Raw genomic sequence first — 22,617 nt, 5'->3', positions numbered from 1 at the left:
GGCCTACAAAACAAAAAACAAACAAATTGATGATTTTAAAAAAACCCAAGAGAGACAAAAATACAACTACAACCAACGGTTGAATATAAAATGAAAATGTGGATATATGTGTTTCTCTAGAGAGGAGGGAGGAAGTGAAGGATGTGCAGCAGACTCTGCTCTGATGGCTTCTGATGATAAAGGCTGAACAGGTACAGGTCTATGTCGACTTATTAGACGCTACCGCTTGCTGTAACAGTTTGGCCAACGTGAGTGAGATTTCACAAGGGGTCACAGTGACTGGAGAATAAGCCTGTGTGTGTGTGTGTGTGTGTGTGTGTGTGTGTGTGTGTGTGTGAGTCTGTCTGTACCTGTTTGTAACAATATGCATTCAGTATATGTGTGTGTCTGTGAGAGAGAGAGACAGTCTGTCTGTACCTGTGTGTCCATACAGTATAAATGTGTGTGTACCATATGTGTGCACTGTTGGTGAGTACCTCGGTGTAAAAGTGTATCCATGTACCTCAGGGTGAGTAAAGGTCTCCACCCTTTTGACTGCGAGTGTGAGTGTGTGTGTGTGTGTGTGTGTGTGTGTGTGTGTGTGTGTGAGTGAGAGAGAGAGTGTGTATGTGTGTAACAGAGTTAGGCTGAGTGTGCGGCTGTGGCCACCGGCCACCTGATTGCCACACAGCCATCTGAGGTCCAGGGTTTGGCTGAGGTCCAGAGGTTCTTGCATGTTTGGTGCTGTGGTTGATAGTACTACTGAGGTGCTGAAGTTTGTGGTGAGGTCCAGCTTTAAGGAGGTAAAACTGGCATGGCTGAAGTCCGGCAATATTACGAGGTATGGTTGGTGAGTACTGGTTTTCCCTGTTATGGTACGTTTGTGAGTGAGTGAGTGAGTGTGTGTGTGTGTGTGTGTGTGTGTGTGTGTGTTTCTACAGTGGTCCAGGCTTTGTGAGGTCCGTTTGTGTGTGGTTTTCCAGAGGTCCAGTCGATGGGAGCCTCCCTCGGGAATTTAGGTTTTTGCAGACACGAAGACCCATCAGATCCAACTCGTCACTCTAAAGCAGGAGAGAAGAGAGGGAACAAGTTTAGATTGTTTACAAAACACATCCAGACACATAGACACACACAGAATGAGCTGTTTGGGTAGAAAACAGAGTGCTCATAAGTTCAATGCTCAACATACACATCCAAAGATGCCTCACAAAAGTCTCAATTCAATGAACTAAATGCTGACTTTTATACAGTACTATTTATTGTAGATGTATAACCTGATGATGCAGTACTTTCAGACTAAATATTCACAATATTGGTGAAATGTACTGATGCATGTCAGGATAACAGTGTTGCGTGAACAGGGTTTTAATCTCTCTTGATCTCATACATAACAAAACACATGTTAATCATTTGGCAAGCACTTCATTTGGCACACAAAATACTCACACACTCACACATGCAGGTGCACATCCAATGCCCATGAGCAACTTCTTTCAAGCTGCGATCCACACATGCTGACTAGAAACCAATTTTGCAAACAAATCCCAGTAAACAAGCACGATTGTCACCATGGCAATGGTCAACAGCGTTTTCTGGCCAGGCAGTCAGGGAGGGCCAGGCCTTTATGACATCATCGGCCTTATTACATCACCACCTGGCAGGGCTAGTCGTCGCACTCTCTCCTCCCTGTGTGATTTCAGGAAATGTCCTGTTCCTGACTTCTGTCCTTAAGCACTAATCTACTAAGGCACAAGCGCGCGCACACAGACAGACAGTGACAGCCTAACTCCCCCCGCCCACACACACACACACAGACAGACAGACACACGGAGCCCTGTGGTGTTTTTGTTATGCAACCGTACTCCTGTCTGTGATTAGGAGATCAAAGTCAGGACACAACATTCAGTGGCGCGCGCGCGCGCGCACACACACACACACACACACACACACACACACACACACACACACACACACACACACCTCTCTGCATGCCCATACTGCACGTGCCACTGCCAGCGGCATCGTATGTGTATAGCCATACACATGTACATCATTATTTGTGTACGTGCGTTTGCATATTTGCGTATAATAATATGCGTATTTGTACCGATGCGCGCTGTGTGTGTGTGTGTGTGTATATATATGTGTGTGTATACCTGAGAGTGTTCTGAGCTGTTGTACAGCATGCAGTGTTGGTTCTGATGGACATTTTCCTGACAGCTGCTTTCTTGGAATCCAGGTCAGGTGCACTCTGGGTAAGCGACGGCATCAGCATGTGTATGCCAGTGCATGAACGTTTGGGTGTGAACGTCAGAGAGAGAATACAAGAGAGAAAAGACAGATAGATAGACAGATAGATAGATAGAAAGAAAGAAAGAAAGAAAGAAAGAAAGAAAGAAAGGAGAAAATATAAATAGACAGAGAAAGAGGGAGATGGATATTTCCTTCACTGTTCATGACTGCAAATGTAGATATGTATGTGTACGTTTCTGTGAATGCATTTCTGAACGTATGTTTGCCATCTATAATAGTAACAGCATGTTGCTTGTGCTCTAGCAGGGAAGCTTGCCCATTGCCTGGGCCCATCAGTCTACCCTGACAACAAACAGCCAAGGGCCTCACAGTGGAGCTTCATACGGAGTGGGCCCCACTGCGGAGCTCAGGGATTAAAGTGAAAAAAATTGTTTGACTGAACTTTTTTCAGGCCATAATTCATACGTTGTTCATATCTACCTATAAAGATAGCACCCCTTTTGCTGTCGCGACCTATTGGTTTTTAATGTACAAAAAGATGCAAACAGCAAAGTAAAGGGAGTATTCGCCTTATTCACACGGCGACCATTGTTTAAACCAAAACGAGGCTGCAGGGTACACTTACTATACAATTAATGCCACCTACAGGTGAATGCATAGAACATAGCAATCCTATGGTTTGTGTACCCTGTAGCCTCGTTTTAGCCGCCAATGGCCGCCATGTGAATAAGGCGAATTGAGAGTGTTCTTGATTGAGATTGAGTTTTCCTAACCTGACCCTAGCCAGATGAATGTCGTTCCGCTTAGCTCCGCCTAGCTTCACTCACATCCATCTGGGACCTCTTCCATTGAGAGTGATTTCTCCAACCAACTTTATGGTTTAGCCAATCAGGACGCAGGGCGGGAGTTTCATAGATGTGACATAGCGTAGAAGCCACTGTGAGTCTGTTATTAGCGCCACGGGTTGGCTTCGATGTGAGTGGTTGAAGTAGCACGTCAATAGATGACGGACAAGTGGCTTATTCAATCATATGCAAGCATTTTTTGATTAGGCCCAGCCTTCTGAAGCAACACTTCAATGGATCGGTTCCAGATGGATGAGTGGAGCTAGGTGGAGCGAAATTCATCTGGCTATTGCCAGGTTAGAGTTTTCCTGATGAATAAAACAATATTTCAGTACCATCCCTGACCATTGCTGACTAGCCATTGCTGTTCTTTTCTACTGCAGCAATATTGTAGAAAGGCTTTAACTTACACTCTTATTTAATTACATCAGGCCAAAAGTGTTTAAAGGGGAGATTTTTTTTCTTGTTAATATGCCTATAAAATCAAGTTTGCAAGACTTCCCATTTCCTCATCAAAGTAATGAATCGGAACATTCGAGATATTGTTCATATTTCCATTTGTTGCCTCATCCGCATTTAATGAAAACATGTTAATTTTGAGTTTTACAGACAACTCAGTATTCCAATGAGCAGCAATACTGTGTGTACTGTGCTCATGCAGGAAGTCTGCGCATTTGATAACAACAATCTAGAGAGGGCTCTTTTGTCTTCAGCAACAGATTGTATAAGGTTGACAAGAGGTTGCGATATGGTGAGGGATTAGGTCGCGGTTGCGCTATGAAAGAACATGCATAGCCTACTTTCTGAGCATAAAAAACGGTCAGCCATAGATAAACGTAGCCTACCTCTGTCGTGGTGGCTAGTTTCACCAGGTAGGGAAGATGTCCTGAAGTGCAATTTAACATTAACCTTGGTGGTCTTCTGATTGGTGGCGTGCTAAAAAAACGTTTTCCTATTGCATCCATAAACAATTTTCTTGCAGCAAACCGCCTAAAAGCAAACCTCTGGCACTTTAATTTCTTTACACCGGTATTTTGCTAGTTCTCCCGCTTCCAACAGCCGCCCATCTCCATTTTATTTTTAACTTATAACACCCGTGCCTTCCTTTTAGCAACAACGCGATCCATGACAGCTAGTCGCTTTGCCAAATAGACGACACAAATCATGACGCTAATATGCGCAGGTTCTGGTAGGCCTACTGGTTATGGTTTTGTGCTATAAATTAATAATATTTTATAGCTTAAGTTTTAAGTTTAGTATTTTAATTGCATGGTTATTTTTGTCAACATACACTTACAACCTACTGTCGTTAAAAGTGAGGCTTAAGCAAAATAGGCTACAAGGCTGTCTATGCGGCCACAAACACGACTGACCCCTTACTAACAGTTCACAAGAACACGCCAGTCAAAACCTTCCGCCGCGAAATTGTGAAAAAACATTGTTGTAGCCTACATGTCATAACAGACAGGATAATAAATTGCATAGGCTACGGTTTATATTAAGGCCGCTTTTTACACATAATGTTAGTTGCATTAAAACTGTTCAAGTCATAGGTGACACCCAAAATGAATGACCTCCCCTGACAAGAGTTCGATAGTAAGAAATTGTCTACATTGATGCACGGAAAGAACACAGCCTACGATTCTTCTCCCAACCGCACATAAAGCTCACAATGTATCATATCCAAAAAAGTTAAACGGATTGGCCAACCTCGATCATCAGCTGTCTCGATTATGTCACTATAATCCAACTTTTAGACCGTTAGTCGTCCAGACGGTTTTTTTTTTTTTTTTTTAAGCAAACGCCCCAGGCCAATGAGACAAGCGTGTAGCTACAACATAAACAAAGCTTTAAACTCATGGCTGACGATCTTCTTTAGCGGTCACTGACTGAGACACAGAAAGTTCTCAATAACACTATTAGGTCTTTAAACATTTACCATCACACACATTAATTAATCGGACCTAATATTTGTAGTTGCCTTAAAAAAAGGAAAAGAAAAGATGATAGTCTACCCCCTCCTATTTTTTTTCTCATCGGATCTGCATCGATCTCAAATATGGCATTTCTAAAATCAAATTGACGGAAATCCGTCGTACGACGGAGAACTTTAATCCTTGGGAGCTGGTGGGAAGAGAATGCTCTTTCTGGCGCACAGCTGAGAAACAGTGGGCCTCGCTGTGCAGGTACACAACAGTGGGCCTCAGCTTGCAGGTAAACTACTGCAGGCTTCAGTGGCAAAAGAACACAATGTGACTAAATACTGAGAGATATACAGAGCACAGAGAGAGAGAGAGAGAGAGAGAGAGAGAGAGAGAGAGAGCTTTAGCATGCAGCTGTAAAGGGAGGAGGGGGAAAAAAGGGAAAGGGCCAAAGCACACAGCTGGGAGACCGACGAGTCTTTCGGCCAGAGGGAAACACACACACACACACACACACACACACACACACACACACACAGTGTCTGCACCATCTCTCCAACTTACTCCCACTCAGTGAAACCTCAGCTAAATATACTGTCACAGAAAAGGCAGTGGGTGCAACTGTGTGTGTGTGTGTGTGTGTGTGTGTGTGTGTGTGTGTGTGTGTGTGTGTGTGAGACATCTCTCAGGCAGATGAAAGCGGCTGGCGGTCCGAAGCACGTCAACATCTTTTATAGATGAGAAATTTTTAGGTCTGGCTCCTCTTTACTTACAAAACCAGAGCATTATAGTAAATGGCAGAGTATGAAATTATAAGCCACCAGTCTGTGTATAAAACACACACACACACACACACACACACACACACACACAAAGAGAAGGGAATGACACAGGGGGAGAGAGAGAGTGAGAGAGAAAAGAGAAGGAGTGAAAAGATAAAATCTGTCATTTCAGTTTAACATGTGTGGTATTCCTGCCCCCACCCCACACACACACACACACACACACACACACACACACACACAAAGAGAAGGGAATGACACAGGGGGAGAGAGAGAGTGAGAGAGAAAAGAGAAGGAGTGAAAAGATAAAATCTGTCATTTCAGTTTAACATGTGTGGTATTCCTGCCCCCACCCCCGACACACACACACACACACACACACACACACACACACACACACACACTCTGATTTTACCATAACACATGTAGTGCATACATTCATCTAAACTTGGACCCAAGTAATGGCAGGTTTGTGTGTGTTCAAGTGTGTTTAACATGTTACATTATTTCACAGCTGGACATCCACACACCCATACACAGTGACCTGTGCTTAAGCCAAAGGCTGGCATGAAGCCCCATATAAGGGAGTGTGGGAGCGATGTTACTCAATCCTCTGTCCACTGAATGAGTTAACGTCACACTCACACACGACCAGTGGCATGCACACAGCCAGTGCCAAGGAACAGGAGTGAGGGGAACACTTTTAGCATGTACCCCCCCCACCCACCACACACACGATAGAGTTACTGCCACACACAGATGTGTGTGAGATTCCCTCCGATCGACGTCAGAGGCTGGGTCATATTCAGATCGAAATTTCAGAGGGGTCTGAGTGTGTGTGTGTGTCTTTGTGTGTGTGAGCGCGTGTATCTCTGAGTATGTAGAGGGGTGACTGCAATTACCCTTAATAGGTCAATAGCCCTCCTATTTAATGTCACTTAAACACAGTTTCCCCTCACACAATCTCTGTGCTTGAATTCAACCTTCTCCTCCTGCCTCATATCCCCAGTGGGTTCTGCTCATGAGCTCAGAGTAGCTCCACACACACACACACACACACATTTCTGAACAGTGCCAGTGTTGAAATTACATTCCTTATGGTGGCGCTGCAATACCTGGTGAAGGTAGACCATTTCTAGACAAAAACACTACTTTGATCAAGCCTTTAGTCCTGAAGTCTAGTCATTCAGTCTGCTTAGTCACTGTTGCTCATGTGGGTTTCACCCGGGAAATATTTACCACAAAGTGCACATAAATGAATGAGTAATTAGTGGCATTTATTATCTATGAGTCATACAGGCCCCTATCTTACATCTAAAGCTCTTTATGAAAGACTGCAAGGACAGTCTCTGAGAAAGATAACATTACACTTATTGGAGTTTGTTTGAACTACCTGTTGAGTTTGGACACACACACACACAAAGGTGACCGGGCTTTTCTCACACACACACACACACCTTTCCACACGACTAACCACAGTCCTATCTCCCATGACAATGAGAAATTCCTCTGGCATTTCCACAAATGCTTCTTAAAAACGCTGTAGCCAGAGGCATAACAAAAATCCAAACACGCATACACACTCGCACAATTAGAGAGAGAAGCACACACAGATGTTAAAAGGGTTTAACAGATGACGCTGATGCCACGTTTTCTTTGCTCGCTCCAACAATTCCCCCGTTTTCTGACAGGAGATCACCAGGGCAGCTCTTTATTTTTTGGGGTCCTGAGAGAACAAAGGACCTGTATCACCACTCCTCTGATGTGGGAGCGGCAGCCAGTGCCAAATACCATTCCATTTACTGAGGGAAACACTCCTCTCCCACACACACAAACACACACATGCACCAGATGTTCTGCCTACTTCAGCAAGTTCAGACACACACACACACACAAACGCACCCCCTCTTCTCTTGCACCCCTCCCTCCCCCCCCCCCCACACACACACAGACTAACTTGACGTTTCCTTGTCCACAGTCTTCCCTTCTCCCACGCCAAACAAGGCCATTGAGATATGAAGATGAAGCAGAGAAGACCCCAGAGGTCCTCTACACCACACACACACACAGTGTGCAAAAACCTGCTGGGACCTGGATGTATTGTAGGTGTGCTGAAGTAGGGGCAACAAGACTTTTGTGCGGTCCATAACTGCAAACAGCAAGCATTAGACAACGTTAAAAGGCCTCTTCTGCTGGCTTAGAGCCTGTGCCTTCATCCGTCTTTCTCAAACACACCCCTACACAGAACAATGGCAGAATCACACACTTGATAAAAGGGACAATACAAAAGAAAAAAGGGCAGAGAGAGAGAGAGAGAGAGAGAGAGAGAGAGAGAGAGAGAGAGAGAGAGAGAGAGAGAGAGAGAGAGAGAGAGAGAGAGAGAGAGAGAGAGAGAGAGAGAGAGAGAGAGAGAGAGAGAGAGAGAGAGAGAGATGAACGCACACACAGTACGCGCTCCAGGCACAGGCATGCCTGAGCGGACGCACTTGAGAGAAAAACTTTCCACTGCTGTGACCTCACACACACACACACACACACACACACACACAGGAATAAGGACATAAGCACTTGTGGAAATGATGTTGTGAGCCTGCTGGCTTCAGGCCACAGAGTCAAATGCAGAGATCCAGACATGTGTTGTCCAGAGAGCGATGTATCTCACCAACACACGCGCACACACACGGACGCACACACACACACACACACACACACACACACACACATATACAGCACTTCTAATAACTCCAACCTAGTTTGTTGTGGCTTCCACTCCTCATCTCTCCAGAGAGACAGAGAGAGAGAGAGAGAAAGAAAGAGACAACGACAGCAAGACAGACAGAGATGGAGAGAGATAAAAATAATCATGTAAAACATTTCTCTCTCTCTCTCTCTGTCTCTCTTGCTCCATTCTATACTTTCTTTCCTCTGATGGAGACTACACTCTGTAGACTATAGCAAACACCAGACCACCATCTGTGGTACCTCCAGCGCAGTGGACCCTGATGACTGAAGGTTCTCCCAGGCTGCCAATCTTAGGCACAGGCCTGATTAAAAGACTCCTCCAGAGCCGACTCACGACCACATGAGGTCAATAACGACAATGAGTCAACATGAGTCAAGCGTGCTGAGGACTAAACCAGTTCTCCAACAACACCACCAGGCCACATCAGACTTCCGAAACCAGATGCCAGAATAGACCCACTGAACTCGCGTATGGTAAACACAAACACAAACACACACACAATAGCAGACTGAAAACTGCTACATACTAATTTTTCTCTCCTTTCTTCCTGGCTAATGTTCTTACTGGCCTGACATCGCTATGCTGGCTGATCGGTCAACAGCAGGCAGAGAGAGAGTGTGTTTTTGTGTGTGCTTGTGAGAGAGAGAGAGATTAAGAGAGAGAGAGAGATTGAGTGAGTGAGTGAGAGGAAGCGAGCGAGAGGGGTGATTTGAGGACACAGGGTTGTAGGGTCCAACTGGGCTGAGGAGATCTCATCCCAGGGCGAGAGCCAGCAGGCCTAACCACACACACACACAAACAGAACACAAACACGGCCTAAACAAACACACGGCAGAGGAGATGTATGTACGCCAAAAAATCAAATATAAAACATGAACACACACACACAAACAACAAAAACAATAAACACATTTGTTGAATTACACTCACACACCTTATAATAAGATGACATCCTCTCAACCCAACACACAGGAAATCATGTAAGGCATCAAATCTATTGGTCACATTAAGATCTATAGATAGCCTGTCAGATGGTCATTCCAGCAGTCACACTTTTCTAATAAATACCCCATGCTTCCACTCTCTCTCTCTCTCTCTGTGTGTGCGTGTGTGAACAGTGATTTTCATTCACTGTAGCAAGTATCCAAACCGCTGAGAACAGAGGATACAAACGGTCTCTAATCACTATATCCCAGACTAACTAACACACACTAACACACACACACACACACACACACACACGCACACGCACCCTAAAATGCCCATCAACCTGTCATGTCACAACAGCAGTCGCCGACACTGCTATTTGAATACATGCCATTGAGTGACAGCAAATGCTTTTACCAGTTGTCAAGTACCATCAGTGAGGCATAAAGTGGACTGGCTCCACTATAGAGTTCGGGCGACAACGTCACGTTTGGGTAGCAACAGCCATTTTACCGATACGCTAAAGGAAGATACAGCGATTACTAATGACAAAGTAGTTAGCGTCAAGAGGAGACAAGAAAACAAATGGACCGTGATATAAGCAAATATGAGCTTCTTCACAACGACGATATTTACAAGGCAACCGAGTGTTACTTAAATGAAAGACCATTAAATGCTGTAGACTGGCTTCTTTTCTGTGGGCTGTGTAACATTTTGTCTGCCTACTAATGCTACGAAGCTGTAACTTACTACTACCCATACAAACGCTTGTATTAAGTTGCTTTGCCCCCACTGGGTATAACAGACATAGTTATATATCCATTGAGATCCTTTCCATGTTGGTCAACATTTGTGATTACATGTTGAACCTGTCAGTAACGGGAAAAAGAGGCCTAGTTCTATTTGATGTAAGTCACGCCTACCTCATTGGATTACTATCTGTACAGTAGCCGCCATTACAGTGATTCCCACAATATACTCTATAGCACTGCTTACCAGAAGTATAGTCTCTCGTGCAAGCAAACACATCCATATGAAAGTTTCAGGTCCACTGCAGTTTGATAGAAATGACCCGGGATTGACAATAAAAACAACAACAATGTTGCAACAATTAACTCTTCATATGAACACATTTATCTTCCATTACACACACCCACAGGTATGATGAGAATGGCTGCAGACATCAGCTGACCTTGGAGCAGTTTTCTGGCTCCGATGGCGTGGGCGTAGATCAGGAGCACATCAGATCCAGAGTCAGCTCTTACACTGGGTGTCTGTGGCCGTTTTAAAAGACTGTGGTATTTCTAATCAAGGAGAATCCGACCATCTATGTTGACTGCCGGTGGGGTCAGTGATTGAAACTGGTCGTGGATGTTCCACAGACGTGTCTGGTCACCCTGAGGGGAGAGGATCCCATGTGTCCAGGCCAGGCAGCTCTCGGCTAAACCAAAGAGACTTCAAGAAATCACTTCAGCAACCAAAACACATGTAAAACATGCCATACTTTACGCAAGAGGGCCACACCACACACACACACCATTATAAGGATAGTAAAAGTACAACATGGCTAGATGAATGATTAGCATTACTCTGCCCCCCCCCCCCATCTCCCCTCCCTCTCTCCATCTCTCTTTCACTCCTCCCTCCCTCCCTCTGTCTCTCTCAGAGCAGGCTCTCTTTAACAAGCTTTCAGTAAAACAGGCACAAAGGTTGCCGTTACATTCCACTGCAGTCCAGCCCTGGAGCCCAAACACACACACACAGAGTCCCATTTAGCAGTGTACACACATTCCAGCAGGCCATCAGAGACCTGTGCGAGTTCCTGATGCTCTCCCTCTCCCTTTCATGTGCACACACAGACATCATTAACACATTAAGATGTGTACACAACACACCCACCACCCCTTTCATTTACAAATACATTGCCTTACTGTACACTAAACAAACACAAACACACTCCACTCAACACAGCTTTCACACACACACACACACACACACACAAAATCAGGGCCAGGGTATTCACCTGCAAAACATTTCCCAGTGTCTTTCTCTTCAGTTACCTCAAAGACTCATATTCTAACCCCAACTGTCTGTCCATCTGGGATAAATGAATACAAGAAATGAATGGAAGTTCTGCCCAACAAAGAGGGAAGGAAAGAAAGAAAATCAGAACAAAAGAAAAGAGAATAGAAAGGGAGACAGACAGACAGAGAGAGAACGTTTTTCAAATAAGGTAACAGAGATGGATTCATATGAAGAAGGCCTGAGACAGTCCATCACGTTACGCATGTCTGCATGTGAGTACGTGCATGTTTGTGTGTGTTTATGTGAACTGCACCAACAAAGAGCGTGACCCCAAAATGGCCAATATGGTGGGCTAGGATGAAGGGGGGCACTGTCCACCTCCAAACAAACCCACTCACCCCGCCCCTCCCTGCAGCTGACCAATGATGGCGGAGTAGCCGGTCACCCCCCTGGCGCCTCAGCCTGTGGCCTCCTAATCCGCTGTGACACGCTACAACAGTGCCATGGCAATCAGCGTCGCCATGGAGACAGACTGGCAGCCATGGCGACCGCACAGGGAGCCCAGCAGGGGCGGGCCTTGAGCCATGGGCCACCAATAATACACGGAGAAAGGGCCGTGGCGCCACAAACCATCTCATTCACACGCAACCAGACACACAAACACATTCCCACATGTATACATACACACACACACACACACACACACTCCTAGTGGCGTACATTAAAATCTCTAGTCTGGTGGCGCAATGAGTATGCACTGGCATACAGTCTCAAACATATACATATAAATAAAGAATGGGGGACCGATCACACACACATGCAAGTACGCACGCGTCCGTCCACACACACACACACACACACACACAAGCCAGGTGAGCACCCAGCTTTGAGACATACATTGTGTCTGACCACCATGCTGTGTGCACAGTGCAGTGGAAGAACTGAAGTCAGTATGGATCACATGTGCCAATGCTACCCAAAGACATCAGGCCAGATAGATCTCATACCTGCAGCAATGGAAATACTGCTCCAGCAGCACACCTACAAAACAAGCAAGATGGGCCTGCTCTTGCATGTTCCCCCGCACATTCTCTGGACAACTATTTCAGAAAAATAAGCAGTGTTATGAGTGTGGGGGTGTGTCTGTGTGTATGGATATGTTCATCTATTGTGTTGTGCATGAAACTACTGTATGGACAACTTGGCTGTCTGAGCTGAATTCTGAATCATATTAGTCCATTGCTCACTGGCTGTGTCTCAATAAATAAAAAAGCATTTCAAAGCCCAGTAAAATCACCCAAAATAGCTAGTCTAGGTAGTACCTAAAGGGATAGGCTGCCATGGACATGAAGTAGATGATCGTCATGAGTTTTTCCATCATACCTTTAAGAGCGGGTCATACGCAGCATGACTCGACAGGGCTCCAGATTAACTTTTTACACTAGTTGCACTGGTGCGCCTAACTTTTTTTCTTAGGTGCACCAGCACAAAAGTTAGGTTCACCCAAATTTTCAACCACATCGCATTTAACACGGCAGCAGGTTCACTTCTTTTCCTTAATTACTGTCCTATATAGGTTGTCCTATGACTTATGATTTACAATTCTACAAGAAAAGTAACTTAATGAAGTGTTAGTGCTTTAAGTGCTCCACTGAGCTGAAATTTAAACTTAAAACATCTCAAGATGAATTAAATAAAAATAACAGTGAGTAAAATAACAGTGAGTAAATTAACAGTGTCTTTTAAGGGCTTCAAACTGCACATCTCATGGCTCAATGTCTTACATACTATCTTTCATGATCTTTAGGCCTTGGCTAAACCAGCTCGCCAGGCTAGCATCTTCCATAGAAATGTATTTGAGCACAATTTAAAGAGATGTTCCAAGTAGCCTGGGGGATTTTTGTGTGATTTTGCAATGATGATTGCAATAATCATTTGACAGCCCCACAATGCAATTTACTTTTTAATTTGAGTATTTTTAAATTTTCAATAAGAACATCACTATGGTTGCAGTAACGAAATGGTAGGCCTATTATTATAGGCTATTGCAATGACTTGCCATGCTCGATCTAAATGTGTCCATTCAATTCATCGTACACAATGACCACAGTTATGTATGGTCAGGAAATGCAGGATTAAATTGATTGATGCCATCAGAATGAGTTTACACAACTCGCGCGCAAAACGAATATTGCTGTTGAAAACCGGGTTACTCCCTGCATGTAACTGCGGTCAATGACGCACTCCTTTTCGGTGATATCTGTATCTCTGTCGTTCGGGAAGACCTTGTATGCATTGTTCGCAATTTTAAGACGTCTTTTCATCTGCAATGACTCCTATAAATTTGCCGCAAGTGGCATTCCTGTACGTCGGGTTTACGTTCAAACTATTTGTGGTAAATAATTATTTCGGACTGAACTTGGTGAAGGGAAGTTTCACTAGGCCTATCGTAGGCAACGATAAACTTGATCATCATTTCGGGCTCGTCTGATCGGTTTGCTGTTGCGAGCCGCCGAAAGGCAGTGGGGAGAGGGGACCTTTATCTCGGCCTATGTGACCACACTGTAATGCAACTGCATCCACTCTGTTTATCTGACATCTCTCTCTCTCTCTCTCTCTCTCTCTCTCTCTCTCATTTTCAAATTTTCACACAGGCACTGGGCCACGGCCAATCAGAGGGGAGGTCCCGCCCTTCACTATTTGTTTAAACCACGATATTGGCCAAATATGTTATTGAACCAAAGGTAGAGTTTCAATGCGGACACTTTTTTTCTCTCTCGAATAGCTGGTCGCACCGGTGCGACCTCCGATTTGTTTTTGTCGCACTTTTGAAAAATTAGGTCGCATATGCGACCAAATTAATCGCACTCTGGAGCCCTGCTCGAGCATACGTGCAGAGGCACATGCTCAAGTCAAGTCGGCTTTTACATAACATAGAACATAGAACATAGAACACAGAACATAGAACATAGAACACTGTGGGCCTGTTGGGGGGCCGCTGGGGGTAGGTGTGTGTGTGTGTGTGTGTGTGTGTGTGTGTGTGTGTGTGTGTATGTATGTGTGCGCGTGTATGAGTGTGTGCTTGGGGGGGGGGTGGGGTCCCCTAAAAAGAACAAACATACTGCCGGAGTTACGCAACACAGCTCAGTTTACCCCTGTATGGCCCTCACACTCACACACACTCACACACACACACACACACACACACACACACACAGGGGGGCTCATATTAACTCGGATAAACATGTAAGCATAGACATCTGTACACATAAATAAGTGGACGCGCAAACACAATCACAAACACACAAAGAGAGGACAATACATAAGAGGATGCTTCCGGAACGACCCGAGACACCTTTGAATTATTCAACGTTTCCCCTAACAAGCATGCGTACAGTCACACACACACACAGCAGGAAAAGGGCCTCACTACCCTTCGTCTCACAAAAACAAACATGCAGAGCAGCAGCAGCAGAAAGGGCCTCTCCACATGGCACTTACCTCCACATAACGGCCACACACACACACACACACACACACACACAGCAAAGGCACAGTAGAAACCCCACCATTCACCTTGTTAAGGAGTGAGCCTCTCTGATGACGTTCATAAATGTCCCTATGGAGTTCCTTTAAGTACACATGCGCTCGCTCTCACACACACACACACATTAAAGACAGTGTGCTCAGTCTGTGAATGGTGCCTTCTCCCTCCCTCGCTCTTTTCCAAGCAGCACAGGATTTACTGCAGCACTGTGATCAACCCGCCGACACCAGAACAATGAGGCCTTTCAGGGCTCGGTTCCGTTGGCTCCGGGTTCCCCTGAGAATGGCTACGGACGGTCCTACACTGTAGTTCTCCATGGAGAACCAGCTGAGGACGGTCCAGAATGGTCAACAACCCCCATCACCCCCCCCACCCCCACCCACTCATCAGAGCTGTTTTTATTTAGTCCAAAGTCGCTTTATTTAGTCCAAAGACACAGAGATGGATGAGTAGGAGAGAGAGGAAAGAAAGACAGTGCTTGAGTTCTGTGCGTGGTGACCGAGGAGATTCTGATCTTGTTTGGTACCTTGTTGGGAAAGCCCTGGGCAGCTTTATAGCACCCCAAAGACAGGCTGGGGGTGATAGGGTTATGAAGACAGTAAAGTATAGGACAAAGTCTGCATGTATTTCAATTAGGAAATAAAACACTGAAACCTGCAGATTCCTGGAGTTTGTTTGTTTCCATGAGAGTAGTGCCTGCAAACACCTAATACATGTGCCAATGTCCTATTTCAAAAGGATACTGCATGATATGGCTCCATTCACTGCTATAGCCACTATGCAGTGCTTTGGTTAAAAAAAAATTACATGCATAATTTAACGCTTGAACACAGGAGTTATAAACAATGATACCACAAACACATTCCAGTAACAGCACACACACACACACACACACACACACACACACTCGTGCAACATCAGCAGTAACACACGTACACAGTTGTGCAACATCAGCAGTAACACACACACATACACACACCCCATATCTGATATAACAACCCCAGTCGGCTGCTTGTCTCCACTTCTCACACACACACACACACCCCAGACACATGAATGCACATCTCATGTAAACAATAACACCACAGGGACATTCCAGCACACACACACAAAACACACAAAACAGCAGTCAGTTAGCACACACATGATCTGTTTGTCAGCACACACATGAACCTATAATTATCAGTGTTGGGATACATAATGACTATCCTGTTAGTCTCTACAAATTCTCACAGAGATTCATGTGTCAACACACCCGTATACACACAAACAGTTTTTATCCACATCTGATGTAGTCTGGTTTTTATTCCTTCGCCTTTCTGATACACACACACACATATGCACACATGGTCATTTTCTCATGAACTTAAATTTTTTGGCAAGACACCACCGGAACACCACCGAAAACACACAAACACACACTACAAAGCTTCTGCCCAGACCCCAACATCAAGTGATACCGATGAACAATAATGACCAACAAACCCACACACATTTCCAAACTTAGTCACACATATAGTAGCGCGCACCATCTCACTCACACAAAATGTCTACTAAGACACCTGTCAGCTCACACATACCTGAATTACATACACATCTCTCACTCATTCCCTCGCTTTCTCTCACACACACAGACTCACCTTCTCTGCTGTCTTGCGGGGAGTTGAAGGTGATGCTTGCGTAGGCACTCAGATCGTCAGATGTCCCTCCCACTCCTGCATCTCCGGCCTTGGTGCTGAACGTGTTCCAATCGGCTGGCAGAGGCTCACGCCCATGGGCCAGGTCCAAGTCGATGTAGTTCAGCCCGTTCTGGTTCCGGGTCAGGAGGGCTGCCATCGGACCCGTCTCTACTCCCGATCTTCTTGCGCTGGCGGAAGCAGGTGATGTCAGGGATGCCGTTGTCGTGGAGACGGGCTCGCTGCCGGGCTTCAGCCAGACGTTCTCAAAGGAAGCGGAGCTGTGGCGCTTAACTTCCTCTGCGGCCTGGCATGCCGTCCCGTTCGCTGTGCCAACTGGGCTCTTGGTCGTAGTGGAGGCGAAGGTCTCGGAGCTGTGACGCCGCCGGCCCTGGGGGTCGGCGCGGATCACCTTGGTGATGCCTTGGCTGCGGCTGGGGGGCGTGACCGAGGATACACGCGTGAAGGCACTGAGGCCAGAGAGGGGGCCAATCAGAGGGCTGCTCACACCTGGCGTCTCATTGCCATTGGGTGAGATGGAATGGGAGGTGGGGCCAGCGGTCGGGTCGTCTGCCAAGGAGGATGGGTTTAGGAGCATTACAGGAGATCCAGAGAACACCTGCATGCTCAGGTAGTCACGCTGACAGATACTGTCGCATGGCAGCGCAGCAGAGCCAGGTGGAACTGGGCCAGGGGTCACCACTGCATAGTCAGACAGGTCATGGAGGTCAGAGGTCGTTACCCCGGTGACTGACAGCCCATTTGAAGAACCTAACTGCATGTTCATGTAGTCAGTGGAGGAGGAAGGTGGGACAGACAGCTCAACTGGCCCATCAGAGACTGGAAACAGCTCAGCTAGCCTATCAGAGGAAGGGAAGAGCTTGGCCGGTGGGTCAGAGGAGGCAAAGATCTCAGCGGGCCTCTCAGAGGCTGGGAAGAGCGAGGCAAGGCTGGAGGAGAAGCATCGATCGTTGAACTGGATGTTAACATACTCTCCGGGGCTGCGGGGCTCAGGCTGGTAGGGGGTCTGGCGCGAGCGGGGGAGTGTGCTCGCTCGTCCGCCCTCCAGTGCCAGGCGGGTGGGCCGTGCCAGCCGACTCTCCCCCGTCTCCGACAGGCGCTTGGAGCGGCCCAAAGGCGGCTGCTGCCGGCTCGGATGCTGGCCGTTACCGTGACTGCCACCTCCACCACCGCTGCCACCGCCCAGGCTATCGCTGCTGGTGGAGGAAGAAGAGGAATCGGTGTAGGCACGGCGCCCAGCGCCAAGCGACAGGCGTGGCGAAGATGATGAGGAGGAGGTGTGATCGGCCTGCTTGCGGTGGGCATGTTTGAAGGACCGCGGGAGGGAGAAGTATCCGCCCGCACTGGTGCTGAAGTAGGAGTCCGGGGGGGTGCTGGTGGCTGAGCCACTGGCGGGGGACATGTTCATGTAGTCGCCTGAAGGGGGCGCTGCGGGAGCAGTCACGCGGCTCGTCGCCGGGACGCCAGCACTCAGCAGCCTCCCGGGCCCGTCGGGCGAACAGCTGCTGCTGGGCCACATCATCATGTAGCCACTGGCGTCCACCTCTCCGTTGTCATGGAGACGGTGCCTTGGGGAGGCGTTGACAATCTGCTGCGGCGCCGACACGCTCTTGGGGCTCATGGGCATGTAGTCACCCCCAGAGACTATACCTGTGCTCATGGTGACTGTCGCCATGGAGATGACAGAGGAGGGAGCCACGCCTGGCGACATGGGCATGTAGCCATCATCCTTTTGGGTGGAGGCTTCTCCACTTACCACTTCTAGCCCCTCCTCCGGGTATGAGTGTGGGGTAACAAAGGCCGAGTGCCGGCAGGTTGCCGATGGTAACGAGGAGGATGAGGGAGAGGGCGTTGCCGGGGCAGAAGGAGAGGGCCGGATGCAGGGGTAGGCGGGCAGCATGACTGCATACTCCTCCAGCGACGTTGCCGATGACTGAGAGGGCGTTTTCTGATGGTGGCAGGTCACAGGGGGTGACGCAGTACCCGAGGAGTGTGTCCGCTTGCGGAAGCTCTTTTCGTGCTCGGGCTCATCCAGTCGTCGCGGCGTCTGGGTCATGGAGATATAATCCGAGACCAGAGACTCCTCCTCCCTCGCCGGAGGGGTGTGGCCGAGAGAGTCGGGCGTGGCGCTCCGGAACGCGCCTCCCCTGAAGTCTCCAGGGCTCGAGCCGTACTCGTCCGATGACACGAAGCCGCCGTCACTGGGTGACCCCGAGATGGAAGCGCTAGACCGCCTTGGGAACAGGCCATCAGAGGTGGAGCCATGTCCACTGGTGCTGCTGGATGACAAGCTGACTGGGCTCACGGCTGACGGTGAGCAGCGCGAACTTGTTGCCATGGGGATGGAGCGGCTGTGATTGAGGGGTGGGTGTAGGCGTGCAGAGCCCCCCGCGCGTTGACGGTATGACTGGGTGCGTAAGCCGCCACTGCAGGGACTGCTGGGACTGCCACCGTCCACTGAGGCTGGCCGCGACATGCTCCCCTCCCCATCACTGGACGCACGAACGCGGAATGAGTGACTGTGCTTTCCTGGTCCAGCTGGAGATGTGGCTGTCACACTCTCTGCTCGCGAGCGACGCCCCAGACCCACCTGACTTGGTGGAGGGTTGTTATGATGATGCCGGCGTACAGGCACAGAGATAGGGTTGGAACAGTGAGAGGAGGATGACTGGCTCTTGCTGCGCGGCCGGAACTCTTCACTCATTGCTTTCATGGCCTCCAGGATAGTTTCGTGCATGTTCTGCGCCACAACTGAATCGTCCACCTGCATCCAGAACTCACCGGGGCCAGTCACTGCGGAGCGCCCGACCTCGATGAAAAAGAAATTTTCAGAGTGGCCGCACCGCCGGATGTTCATCAGCTGCAGAACAACGGCGGCAGCATCAGAGTTCAGCTTGACAAAGCTGATAGTTTTGTTCGTCAGGCATAGTCTGTAAATCCCAATGAGGTTCTTCGTCTGTCCCAGGCCCTTTGGTTTCAAAATAACTTGCCAGACCTCTTTGAAGGCAGGTCCTGGCGAAGCCTCGCTGTAATTATCCTCTCCTATTCCGTTGCCCGCAGCGGTATCGTGGACTTTACCTCTGTTGTGCAGGTCTACCAATGCTTGGTACCAGGCATCCTGCTCGGTCTCGCTGTCGGCAGCGATAGAAAAGTACTCGTCCTTAGTGTACAGAGCAACTAGAAATTTGTTTTTGGAATCCGCTCGCTTGTTGATGTTGAAACAACTCTCCAGCTGTATGGAACGTTTGGGAGCTCCGGACTTGTGCCTCCATTTCTTTTCATTCTCGTAGTACTCCAGGCGAGAAGGTCCCGCCGCACTCCCGACGCGCAGGACAAAAAACCTCTTGTGCATGCTTTTAGGCTTCCTTAAATATCCCACCTTTCTTACGTCCGAAAAACAACCCTGTTCTGAGGTTGGACTAGCCATTTTGGGAAATTATATAGTTAGACGATATCAAAAAAGTTGAAATATTTTTAATGTTGCACTTATGCCGAATTCAAAAGAGAGCACCACAGGGATTCAATTTTCTTTCCCCATTGATGAAATTGCAAGCGATTTTACCCCGCCTGGACTTGTGGGCTAATTTTGCCAAGGCAAACGCTTAAATTAGCCAGCTAGCTGGCTAGCTAACAGCGTCGTACCAAAAGCAATGCTAGCTACCGGACTTCAATACTCTCGGTACAGTGTTAAAGTTGGTCGAATCCTTTAGCAGCATGTTACATTTTCAACAGCAACACAATTTGTTAAACGTAAACTGAAGTCTCCACCCACTTATCCCAATTTCTTGAATAAATATAAAAGGTTCTTGGATCGAGGAATAATAACTCACTTCAGTCCGGAGTTCCAAATGCACTATCAAAACAAGCACAGTCAGCGTACGACCCCATTTAGCCTAGCGAGCAGCTTGCTTCGGCGCTGCGAATGTTACTGCGAATGCAAAAGTGTAATCTACCAAAAACACATGGTGAAAAATCTTTGCATCTGATGTTTCATCTTCGCACTGAAGCCCAGAAAGTTCATTACTATCTGGATCCAATGCAGCCTGGGCGATTTTACCCAACATCCGAACAGTTTGTAAATCCAGTAGAAAACCAAAACAAGGCACCGTGTCTGTGTTTGTATGGGGGAGCTACAATCCCGGAGCCGAATCCAACTCTCTCTGAAGGGGGAGGGACACGTGACGCCCCTGTGCGTGGACTGTTCAAGAGGACAACCTACCTTGTCACAACAAGACTGTCTACCCCGCCCTCTCGAGCCGCAGTCGCTTCAATGAATTATTGTGGTTGGTCAGACATGATGTCGATCTTACTTAACACCCAAGATAAGTGGAAAAAAGTATCATTGAATTTAAGAGTTGGATCTGTAGCGGTTGTAAAAGTGCACGAACATGAGAGCCCCTCACGCGTTTGTTATTTATAAATGTACGGTTGTAAATCTCGTCAGTGTGAGGTGTGGCCAGGTTTACAACAGTTGATCTAAGGTGATTAAGGTTCTCAAAGATAATCAAATGAGCAGATTAGAGGAAAGCAGGTAGGGTGATGACAGCCAGTACCACCTCTTATAGGCTATGCTACTCTGAATTTGTAAGCGACCAAGGCTAACCTTTTATTCATGGTTATGTGAACCTGAATTGGTCTCTGGTCTATATGACAGTTTGGTGTAATGTGTCAATTATTTTTAGAATCTTTGGTCACCAGCCCACTTGAACTACAGACAAAATGTGCAGCGTAAAGGGGTCCCTATTAACACCGAGGAAATCCAGCAGGCGTAGGGGCCTGTCAAAATAACATTACAAAATATATATATATATATATATATATATATATATATAATATAACAATAGCCCAATATTATAGCCTACACACATATCGGACTACAGTATGGCTTTACCCTGTCTAAGACTCGATAGCCAGACTCGATAGGTCAAGTGGTTCATTGAGCTTGATGGACCTCTGTACGCTACTTTCCAGAGAGGTGTAGGCTAGGTTATTAGTTGATCAACGCTGCCGCCTACCGTCTTGAATCGCGAAAATACGCTAGGCTATGTTGATTTCCGTGGGCCACAAATGCCTCAAGAATGACTGTGCAGCAGACCGGATAGTCACATTTGCAGCAGCAGTCCGGATAGTCTTTTTTTTTTTTTTTTTAAGAAAAAGAAGTATGAGCGCGCGCATCCCACCATTTGGATTTGAGGAGGATCTGGCGCCATCACGAATTTCATTCATTGCATTAATTCTGCTGCAACAATAACAATGATATCACGGAATACCAAAATAATCAGAAGAATGTTGAGTACAGCTCACCAAAAGCTCTCTCCAAGTTGTCCATGGCCATTCGCAGAGCACTTGGTCAGATTTACAGCCCTTGCAATTATGGGTAGTTTTACAATCAGGGCAAAGTGCTTTGTTTCAAAAGGCCTAGCCTACAAGCCTTCTTGAAATATAACTTATTTTGTTGCATATCCGAAGTAGGTCTATTTCCTCTGCTAAATAAGTTCAACCAGGTCAGCTATATTTTTGAATTTATGTTTGATGGAAACTTGGGCCATATTTCAAATACCCATCTTTTGCATTACAATTATGATAATGCTCTGCTTTCTTCCACATCACAACGACAGAATGTCCTAGTGCGATCAAATTTGTTGGTATAGCCTAATGTGCAGTGGTGTAGTTTTAAAAGGAAAAATCAATTTGAGGATGGAAATGACTGAAAGATGTGTTTTGTGCCAACAAATGGTATTTTTGCTCTTCTTTTACCAATTAACAAGATGCTCATATGTCTAGTCATTAATAATAACATACACTGAGTTATCCAATAATCACATAGTTTGAGGTACAGATGGGAGAAATGTAAAGCGCTTACCCTGATCGTGAAATTATACGTTTTAATCTTTTTT

The 22,617-nt window shown here is 46.8% G+C and overlaps 1 protein-coding gene across 1 annotated transcript; it reads right to left on the bottom strand.

The window, feature by feature from the left end:
* Positions 1-282: 282 nt before the first annotated feature.
* Positions 283-20,906, bottom strand: irs1 (insulin receptor substrate 1). Its single transcript, XM_048265404.1, has 2 exons — positions 16,664-20,906; positions 283-1,040 (listed from the first exon to the last, which is right to left on the bottom strand). The coding sequence occupies exons 1-2, from the start codon at positions 20,145-20,147 to the stop codon at positions 1,036-1,038; spliced, it is 3,489 nt and encodes a 1,162-aa protein (XP_048121361.1). The 5' UTR covers positions 20,148-20,906; the 3' UTR covers positions 283-1,035.
* Positions 20,907-22,617: the final 1,711 nt, after the last annotated feature.

This window comes from Alosa alosa, chromosome 15, assembly GCF_017589495.1.
Source record: "Alosa alosa isolate M-15738 ecotype Scorff River chromosome 15, AALO_Geno_1.1, whole genome shotgun sequence".
NCBI classification, from domain to species: Eukaryota; Metazoa; Chordata; class Actinopteri; order Clupeiformes; family Clupeidae; genus Alosa; species Alosa alosa.
This window is presented reverse-complemented; position numbering and strand designations above follow the sequence as displayed.

Coding starts and splice junctions, on each gene's coding strand:
- irs1 (XM_048265404.1), bottom strand. CDS start 20,147: ATGGCTAGTCCAACCTCAGAACAGGGTTGTTTTTCGGACGTAAGAAAG.